Source organism: Melozone crissalis, unplaced genomic scaffold (genome assembly GCF_028551555.1).
Source record: "Melozone crissalis strain CALT ecotype California unplaced genomic scaffold, PUWL_Pcris_2 ptg000079l_1, whole genome shotgun sequence".
NCBI lineage: Eukaryota > Metazoa > Chordata > Aves > Passeriformes > Passerellidae > Melozone > Melozone crissalis.
Window position 1 is genome coordinate 5,541,510 of NW_026535856.1, and position 10,738 is coordinate 5,552,247.

At 56.8% G+C, this 10,738-nt stretch overlaps 1 gene segment (V, D, J or C); it reads right to left on the reverse strand.

The window, feature by feature from the left end:
* Positions 1 to 8,857: 8,857 nt before the first annotated feature.
* Positions 8,858 to 10,738, reverse strand: LOC128946348 (Ig heavy chain V region 914-like). The segment is given in 3 exon segments: positions 8,858 to 8,875; positions 9,814 to 10,236; positions 10,730 to 10,738. Coding segments are annotated over 3 exon segments (450 nt in total).

Genomic DNA, 10,738 nt, shown 5'->3' on the forward strand with positions numbered 1-10,738 from the left:
GTGCTATTCTCGTTCCCTGCACAGAGTCAGACACCATTGTCTCTCTCCCTCTGTCTCCCTCTCTCCCTCTCTCCCTCTCTCCCTCTCTCTCTCTCTCTCCCTCTCTCTCGGTCTGCCTCTCTCTCTCTCTCATTATTTTTCCTGGAGCAGCACAGGGAGAAGATGAAGATGAAACAATTCCCATCTCTCATCGCTGCTCCTGCTGTTTCTGCAAATGTGGAATGTGTAGGGGGAATCGTTCCCCTCCAGGCATTTACCAGTTGGGTTCTGCTGATTGATTCTTATTTTTTTTAATTTAATTGCTCACAGGTTTTCTATAGGATATTTTAGTGTCTTTTGTACTGAATTCTTTTAGTATCTCTTTAGTGGAGTGGTAATATAGCACAAATGAGATATAATATATTATTAATGACATATAACATAGTATTAAGGAGATATAGAATTAATGTAATATAGTATAGATTGAATACAGCAATTGAGCAGCATTCTGAGTCATGGGATCAGATGCCAATCAATCCTAGTTTCCAAAATAAACTGGGCGTAGCCAGATCTGGACGTGGGCGTGACCCACCTGGGAAGGCCAGCAGGAGGAGTAGCTGGAGCATGGGGAGCTCCAAGGGTCCCAATTTGGGGCCAAGAATCAGGATTTGGGTCAAGGGCTGGGGTTTTCCCTCACCCCCATGTCCCCTTTGTCCCACAGGGCTCCGGGCGGCCGTGACCCATCTGGAGTGCGGGGGGGACCTCCAACCACCCGGGGGTTCCCTGCGCCTCCTCTGCCGAGGGTCCGGGTTCGATTTTGGACAATTTGGGATGGGCTGGATGCGCCAGAGACCCGGGCAGGGGCTGGAATACGTCGCGAGTGTCAACAACAATGGAGGTTAACCGAGTACGCGCCATCAGTCCAGGGCCGGTTCACGATCTCCAGGGACAACGGGCAGAGCTTGGTGACGCTGACCATGAACAACCTCAAGGACGAGGATTCCAGATCCTATTTCTGTGGGAAATCTACTAATGCTGGTTGGCCTGCTGCTGCTACTCATATTGACCATGCCAGTTTTGGCTTCACCCTGTCTGAGCCCCCAGTCCCCAAACCCAGACCCTTCCCCCCAAACCTCAGCCCTTGACCCCTTGTCCCAAATCTCCCCCATTTGTGCCAATGGTCAGCACTGACCCCAAACCCTCCCCTGCTCCTGCCCCAGAACTCAACTATTGGCCCCAAACCTTCACCCCTGGGCTCCAGTTCAGGCCTCCTCCAATCAGGGCCCGGGACTTGGAAGAGATTAGGGAGAAATGGGAAAAATTGGAGGAAAGCACAGAGTTGGGGCAACAATGGCAGAGTTTGGGGGAAAATGGTTGAGGTTTTAGAAGGGCTGAAACTTGGTGGAAGCATCACTGGGATTGGAGAAATTTCATGACCATCATGGTCACCACCAGAAGTGAAGGCAAAAACAGCAGCAGCATCACCACCAGCATAACCAATGTCACGTTTGGCTCAGAAATAGGACCCGGAATCCTCGTCCTTGAGGTTGTTCATGGTCAGCGTCACCGAGCTCTGGCCGTTGTCCCTGGAGATCGTGAACCGGCCCTTGACCGACGGCGTGTAGAAGGTGCTGGAACCACTGCCGCTGATCCCTGTGAGACACTCCAGCCCCTGCCCAGGTCTCTGACGGACCCATTGCATGGCAAAACTCCCAAAATAGAACCCGGACCCTCGGCAGAGGAGACGCAGGGAACCCCCGGGGGGCTGGCGGTTCCCCCCGCACTCCAGCAGGGTTACGGCCGCCCGGAGCCCTGCGGGACAAAGGGGACATGAGGATGAGGGGATGGATTGGCTGTGCCGTTAAAAGTGGGCGCTGCCATTCCAGCAAAAGGGTGTGGGATCCACCTGGAATGACTGGCAGGAGTTGCAGGAGGATGATGGTGAGGTCCAAGGGTCCCAAATTTTTTGCAACATCAGGGTCTGCATGCAAGAATCAACATTTGGGTGGATTTGTTCCCTCATCCCAATCTCCCCTTTGTCCCACAGGGCTCCGGGCAGCTGTGACCTTGCTGGAGTGCGGGGGGGACCTCCAGCCCCCCGGGGGCTCCCTGCGCCTCCTCTGCCGAGGGTCCGGGTTCAGTTTCGGCAGTTTTTCCATGCAATGGATCCGCCAGAGACCCGGGCAGGGGCTGGAGTGGGTCGCGGGTATCAGGAACGATGCTGCTTACACCGGCTACACGCCATCCTTCAAGGGCCGGTTCAGGATCTCCAGGGACAACGGGCAGAGCTCGTTGATGCTGACCATGAACAACCTCAAGGACGAGGATTCGGGATCCTATTTCTGTGCCAAATCTGCTGCTGCTGGCAATTGGGGTGATGCTGCTGCCTATGTTGAAGACACCACTTGTGGATCCACCCCCGTCTCCATGTCCCCCCCCCTCCCCAATCCCAGACCCTTGCCCCTCAAACCTCACTCATGGACCCTTTGTCCCAAATCTCCCCCATTGGCACCAATGGTCAGCACTGACCCCAAACCCTCCCCTGCTCCTGCCCAAAAACTCAACCATTGGCCCAAAACCTTCACCCCTGGCCTCCAGTTCAGGTCTCCTCCAATCAGGGCCCAGGGAGCTGGGGGAGATTTGGTTAGAATGGGAAAAACTGGGAGAAAGTCGGATTTTGGGGCAGTAATGCCAGAGTTTGGGGGTAAGTGGTGAGCATCTGAGGAGAAGGTCTGGGATATTGGGAAAGGATCTGCGGGGATCGGAGACATTTGGTGACCATCATGGCGGGTGGGACCATTGCCAGAACTGTCACTAAGAGCAGCACTATCATAACCGTAACTACTACCAGTACCACGTTTGGCACAGAAATAGGATGCGGAATCCTCGTCCTTGAGGTTGTTCATGGTCAGGGACATGGAGCTCTGCCTGTTGTCCCTGGAGATCGTGACCCGGCCCTTGACCGACGGCGCTTAGTCGCTGTAAGCACCACTGCTGATACTCACAATGTATTCCAGCGTCTTCCCAGATTTCTGTCGTATCCAGATCATTCCAAAATCCCCAAAATCGAACCCGGACCCTTGACAGAGGAGGCGCAGGGACCCCCCGGGGGGCTGGAGGTCCCCCCTGCACTCCAGCAGGGTCACGGCCGCCCGGAGACCTGCGGGACAAAGGGGAGATGGGGACGAGGCCCCGGATCCGGGCGTGGGCTGGGCTGGGGGTGACCAGATCCAAAAAGGGACCTCGACCAACCTGGGAGGGGCAGCAGGATCGGGAGGATGAGATAGTTCCACAATTTGGGGTCAACATCAGGATCTGCATGCAGGAATCAACATTTGGGTGGATTTGTTCCCTCATCGCCATCTCCCCTTTGTCCCGCAGGGCTCCGGGCGGCCGTGACCCTGCTGGAGTGCAGGGGGGGACCTCCAGCCCCCCGGAGGGTCCCTGCGCCTCCTCTGCCGAGGGTCCGGGTTCAGTTTCGGAATATTTGGAATGGGCTGGGTGCGCCGGAGACCCGGGCAGGGGCTGGAATACATTGCCAGTATCAGCAGCAGTGGCAGCACCTGCTACGCGCCGTCGTTCAAGGGCCGGGTCACGATCTCCAGGGACAATGGGCAGAGCTCAGTGACGCTGACCATGAACAACCTCAAGGACGAGGATTCCGGATCCTATTTCTGCATGAAATCTTCTTGTACCGGTTGTTGGCCTACTGGTGCTTATAGTGACAGTGCTGGCCATGGCCTGGAGCTCTGGTATTTGATCCGCACTCATCATTGTGTCCCCAAACTCTCGAGTTTTGCCCCAAAGCTTGGCCTTTGGTCCAGTTGTTGACTCCTTGTTGTCCTAGGGTGTCATTACGTTGCTTGCCTCCCGAGTAATTTTTCTTTTTATGCTGGATATTATGGTCTGTGACTTCAAGAATGGCTCTAAGAGAGAATATTTTGTTTTGATTTGTTTTGTTTCTGTTTCCTTTTATTTTGTTATCAGCTTTTCACTCCCCCAGCAGTCGGTGGCACACAGAGACGGGGCAGTACGCAGGGCTTATTTTGCTCTTGCTTTTTGCTCCTGCTCTTTAGTTAGTTCAACCTGGCAATCAGAATTTTCCCTGGACTGTTTCTCCTTTCCCTTTTTTGGACCTGCTCTGGACTAGGACCTGGGAAACACTGAGAGTTTGCACCTTGTGGCTGCAGCAGCTGCCCCAGCACCGGAGGGACTGATAACAGAGCGACCACCCCTGAGAGAGACTTTCTGAATTTGTCATCTTTTTCAGAGCAATGAAGGAGTGGCGTCATCTGGTGTTGTTTATTTTCTGTGCTGGGGGGTGCTGTGCCTGTAAAATAAACAGGTTCTTACTACTCATTTCCGAGGAATCCCTCCCGAACCGGTTGGGAGGAGCAGGTGTGTGCTCCTGCCCCTGCTGGCCCTCCGAGGTGGGTCCCACACCATTTTCCATATGGCCACGCCTGGTTTGAGGCCCTCGACCAATCAGGTTCCTCATCCCCATCTCCCATTTGTCCCGCAGGGCTCCGGGTGGCCGTGACCCTGCTGGAGTGCGGGGGGCACCTCCAGCCCCCCGGGGGGTCCCTGCGCCTCCTCTGCCGAGGGTCTGGGTTCGATTTTGGGAATTATGGAATGTTCTGGATTCGCCAGAAATCTGGGAAGACGCTGGAATACCTCGCAAGTATCAATGGTGTTGGCACCACCCACCACGCGCCATCAATCAATGGTCGGTTCAGGATCTCCAGGGACAACGGGCAGAGCTCGGTGACGCTGACCATGAACAACGTCAAGGACGAAGATTCCGCTGTTTATTTCTGTGCCAAACGTAGCAATAATGATTATGGTTTTTCTGGTCCTGCTCTTATTGGCGAAAATTCTGTTAGCAGACCACCCCCATGTTGGTCAAAAAATGTCTCCAATGCCCAGAGATCCTTCCCCGGCATCCCAGTCCTTTGTGTCAAATCTTCACCATTTTCCCCCAGACTTTGCCCCATCCTTCCCCTAGTCTCGATTGTCTCCCCAGTTTTGCCCATTTCACCCAAATCTCCCCCAGCTCCCGGGGCCCTGATTGGAGGAGGCCGGAACTGGAGCCAGGGGTGAAGGTTTGGGGCCAATGGTTGAGTTGTGGGGCAGGAGCAGGGGAGGGTTTGGGGTCAGTGCTGACCATTGGGCAAATGGGGGAGATTGGGGACAAAGGGTCAAGATCTGAGTCAATGGGTAACGTTTGAGGGAAGGTTCTGGGGACCTGAAACAGGGGGGACATGGGGACGGGGGTGCATCCACAACTGGTGTCTTCAGCATAAGCAGCAGCATCGCCCCAATTGCCAGCAGCAGCACATTTGGCACAGAAATAGGATCCGGAATCCTCGTCCTTGAGGTTGTTCATGGTCAGCGTCACCGAGCTCTGCCCGTTGTCCCTGGAGATCCTCACCCGGCCCCTGACCGATGGCGCATAGCCAGTGTCAGCACCATCGCTCCTGATCCCCGCGACCCATTCCAGCCCCTGCCCGGGTCGCTGTCGGACCCATTGCATGGAAAAACTGCCGAAACTGAACCCGGATCCCCGGCAGAGGAGGCACAGGGACCCCCCGGGGGGCTGGAGGTCCCCCCCGCACTCCAGCAGGGTCACGGCTGCTCCCCCATCCCCAAATCTTCACCAATTTCACTCATAACATCACTGGTTTGGTCCCAAATCTCCACCAGATTTTTTCGGGTATCCTGACATTCCTCAAAATCTGCAAGTTAACTCAATATTCTCATTAATTAATTGGACACCTTTTCCTGAGTGTTCCACATTGATTTCAAATGCAATACCACGTTAAAAACCCCCAAACCCCTCCGGGACCCCAACCCCGGCACATCCCGGGCTTGGCCCTGAGCTCCCCCTGGCTCCAGGTCCTGCTGCTCCTGCTGGCTCTCCCAGGTGGGCTCCACCCCTTTTTCCTGGAGCACACGCACCTTTTCCCCTTCTGGAGCAATCACATTTCTCATTTTTAATCATCTCCGCTTTGTCCCGCAGGGCTCCGGGTGGCCGTGACCCTGCTGGAGTGCGGGGGGACCTCCAGCCCCCAGGGGGGTCCCTGACCTTACTGTGCCGCGCATCTGGGTTCAATTTTGGGGGTCAGTCCATGAGCTGGGTCCGTCAGAGACCCGGGCAGGGGCTGGAGTGGCTCGCGGGGATCAGCAGTGGTGGCAGGACCTTCTATGCATCGTTGGTCAAGGGCTGGTTCAGGATCTCCAGGGACAACGGGCAGAGCTCGGTGACGCTGACCGTGAAAAAACCTCAAGGTCGTGGATTCCGGATCCTATTTCTGTTCCAGGGGTTATTATAACAATGCTGCTGCTAATGACGCCTGTCGTTTTGACCTCATCCCCATGGCTGTTTCCCCCTTGTCCCCGTTCCCCAGACCCTTCCCCCAGTCCCCAGCCCCTGACCCCATTCCTGTCGCCGTGTCCCAGCTCTGAACTGGCTCTGCCCCAATCTCAGCTCTTGGCCCCAAACCTCAGCTCTGGGCTCCACGTCCAAACCAAATTCCCAAAAACTGACGAGGACGTCCCAGATCCAGCCCTACCGTGTCAATCTGCCTTTGCTTTGTGTGATTGGCCACAAACCTCTCGCGGTGAGCGGCGCCATTGAGTTCTGTGTGTGCTGCTGGGGCCGTGAGTCGCCGGCACCTCCCCAATGCCACAGCCCAGTGAGGAGAGCGATGGTGGGAAACCAAACGGCTCCAGAGGGATCCCCACAGCCCCATCCTGGTGGGGATTTGGACAGAGACCCCCAAGCGGGGATGGGCCCAGGACTGAGGATTGGGGGAAATGTTGGGGGTTTGGGGACAGCTGGGGACGCTGAGATGGGTGCGTGGATCCACCGCTGGGGTCTTCACCATAAGCACCAGGACCCCAAGCACCAGCATAACCAGATTTGGCACAGAAATAGGTGGCAGAATCCTCGTCCTTGACGTCGTTCATGGTCAGTGTCACCGAGCTCTGCCCGTTGTCCCTGGAGGTCGTGACCCGGCCCTTGACCGATGGCGCGTAGCCGGTGCTGCCACCAGTGTTGATCCTGCGAGCCACTCCAGCCCCTGCCTGGGTCTCATCTCCAGGGGAGATGGAGATCAGGCCCCGGATCCGGGTGTGGGCTGGGCTGGGGGTGACCAGATGCCAAAAGGGACGTCAACCCACCTGGGAGGGCCAGCAGGATGGGGAGGAGAACAAAGTGACACAGTGTGTGGCCAACATCAGGATCTGGATGCAGGAATTAGGATTTGGGTGGATTTTTTCCTTCATCCCCATCTCCCCTTTGTCCCGCAGGGCTCCGGGCTGCCGTGACCCTGCTAGAGTGCGGGGGGGACCTCCAACCCTCCCGGGGGGTCCCTGCGCCTCCTCTGCCGAGGGTCCGGGTTCAGTTTCGGGAATTTTGACATGTCATGAATCCGTCAGAGTCCCGGGCAGCGGCTGGAATGGCTCGCGGGGATCAACACTGGGGGAGCCACCGGCTACGCGCCATCGGTCAAGGGCCGGTTCAGGATCTCCAGGGACAACGGGCAGAGCTCGGTGCTGCTGACCATGAACAACCTCAAGGACGAGGATTCCGGATCCTATTTCTATGCCAAAGCTGCTGCTGCTGGTTGGGGTAATGGTGCTGCTGATGGTTTTGACCCCACCCTTATCGCTGTGTCCCCCCTGTCCCCGTTCCCCAGCCCCTTCCCCCAATCCCCAGCCCCTGACCCCATTACTGTCCCCGTGCCCCAACCCTGCCCTGGCCCTGCCCCACATTCTCAGCTCCTGGCCCCACACCTCAGCTCGGGGCCCATTCAGGGCCATTTTGGCTCCTGGACTGTCCCTGACCGTGCTGACCCTGCCCTTGACCAATGGAACATTCCAGGTGACTACACCCTTGCACCCTTCTGCTTCTCTCAGCATGGAGCCCTTGGCTGGGGATCAATGTGAAAATTTGTGGAAAAATTCAATTTCCCCAATTTTTTCATGTGTTTTTGGCTAAAAAAATGGTTTTTTCTCCATAGCTCCCAGAGAGGATTCCAGCCCAGCCCCAAGGAGCAGCCCCAGACACCGCGGCCGCTGAGGGAGCAGTGAAGCCCCAGGTGGGACAAAGGGAGGGAGGGAGGAGAAGACGCCGCGATTCTGGGGCTCCGCAGCCTCCCCCCACTTCCTCCCCGGCAGCTGCCAGGGCCCGGCCGGGGCAGGAAAGGAAACAGAAAGTTCCTGGTTTTGGTCACTGTGAACATCTGTGTTTGGCAAAGGGAAACTCAGCCTCGGGGCGCTGCGGCAGAGCGCCGGCTGCACAAAAAGCGTTGTGTGCAAAGGGCCCCGGAGTGATCCCCATTCTGCACTGGGACGGAGGGGAAGGGCCAGACTGGGGAGGAATGGGGAAAATTAGAGGAAATTGGGAATTGGGGAAGTGATGGTGGAGTTTGGGGGAAAATATCTGAGATGTTAGAAAAAGAGCCAGGATTTTGGGGAAGGATCAGAGAATTCTGTGATGCTTGGGAAGAGAGAGGAGAGGGCTTGGGACCACAACAACCATAAACACCATAAGCATAGCAGCATTACCGCAACCACTGGTGTAACGTTTGACACAGAAATAGGATCCGGAATCCTCATCCTTGAGGTTGTTCACGGTCAGCGTCACCGAGCTCTGCCCGTTGTCCCTGGAGATCGTGATCCGACCCTGCACCGACGGCGCGTAGTTGGTGTAAGCACCACTGCTGCAGATCCACGCGATGAATTCCAGCCCCTGCCCGGGTCTCTGGCGGACCTGGAACATGTCGTAGCTCCCGAAAACTGAACCCGGCCCCTCGGCAGAGGAGGCGCAGGGACCCCCTGGGGGGCTGGAGGTCCCTTCCGCACTCCAGCGGGGTCACGGCCGCCCGGAGCTCTGCGGGAAAAAGGGGAGATGGGGATGGGGCCAAAGCTCAACCCTTGACCCAAATCCTGACTCTTGGCCCCAAATTGGGACCCTTGGAGTTCATCATCCTTATCCCAGGTGGGTCTCGATACTTTATCAACCTTGACCCTCCCAGTTTGCGGCCCTGAACCAATCAGGTTTCCCATCCCACTCTCCCCTTTGTCCCGCAGGGCTCCGGGCGGCCGTGACCCTGCTGGAGAGTGGGGGGGACCTCCAGCCCCCCGGGGGGTCCCTGCGACTCCTCTGCCGAGGGTCCGGGTTCGATTTTGGACAATTTGGGATGGGCTGGATGCGTCAACGACCCGGGCAGGGACTGGAATTCGTCGCAGGGATCACCAACACTGGTGGCAACACCGGCTATGCGGATTCAGTCAAGGGCCAGTTCAGGATCTCCAGGGACAACGGGCAGAGCTCAGTGACGCTGACCATGAACAACCTCAAGGATGAGGATTCCGGATCCTATTTCTGTGCCATACCTTATTGTAGTGGTTGCTGGGCTGCTGGTAACAATGGTGACAATATTGGTGATTGCCTCCAGGCCATTCTTTTTGCCCCACTCCCTTCATTTTGTCCCTAAAGCTCTGATTTTCATCCCAAACCTCTCTTCTTGACGCACTCCTTGACCTTTTCACTCCATTTGCAACATCAGTGGCCACAGACCCCAAACCCTCCCCTGCTCCTGCCCCAAAACTCAACCACTGGCCCCAAATCTTCACCCCTGGGCTCCAGTCCAGGCCTCCTCCAATCAGGGCCCAGGGAGCTAGGGGAGATTTTGGTGAAATTGGCAAAATTGAGTTAAAGTGTAGAGTGTAGGCAGCAGGGGCGGAGTTTGGGGGAAACTCTTTAACACTTGGGAGAAAAGCTGGGCTCTGGAGGAAGGATGACTGGGAGTGGAGACATCTAGTGACCGTCATAGGGCTGGGGCCACTGCTGGAATTGTCACTAAAACCAGCAACACCACCACCATAACCACTAGTAGCACATTTGGCACAGAAATAGGATCCGGAGTCCTCGACCTTGAGATTGTTCATGGTCAGCGTCACCGAGCTCTGCCGGTTGTCCCTGGAGATCGTGAACCGGCCCTTGACCGATGGCGCGTAGTCAGTGCTGCCACCACTGTTGCTGATACTGGCGATGTATTCCAGTGTCTGCTCGGGTCTCTGGCGCATCCAGCCCATCCCAAAACTGCCAAAATCAAACCCAGATGCGCGGCACAGCAACGTCAGGGACCCCCCAGGGGGCTGGAGGTCCCCCCCGCACTCCAGCAGGGTCACGGCCGCCCGGAGCCCTACGGGACAAAGGGGAGAGATGAGGATGAGAAACCTGATTGGCTGTGGGGTCAAAGTAGGTGTGGCTTGCTGTAAAAAGGGGCGGGACCGCCCTGACAGGAGGATGATGAACTCCCAGGCTCCAAATTTGGGGCCAAGGTTCAGGGTTTGGGTCAAGGGTTGAGCTTTGGCCTCATCCCAAACTCCCCTTTGCCCTGCAGGGCTCCGGGCGGCCGTGACCCTGCTGGAGTGCGGGGGGGACCTCCAGCCCCCCGGGGGGTCCCTGCGCCTCATCTGCCGAGGGTCTGGCTTCAGTTTTGGCAGTGTCTCCATGCACTGGGTCCGCCAGAGACCCGGGCAGGGGCTGGAGTGGCTCGCAGGGGTCTACAGCAGTGGCAGCGCCAACTGTGCAGATTCGGTTAAGGGCCAGTTCAGGATCTCCAGGGACAACGGACAGAGCTCGGTGACTCTGACCATGAACAACCTCAAGGATGAGGATTCCGGATCCTATTTCTGTGCCAAAGCTGCTGGTGCTGCTTGGGCTGCTGCTGCTTACATTGACCAT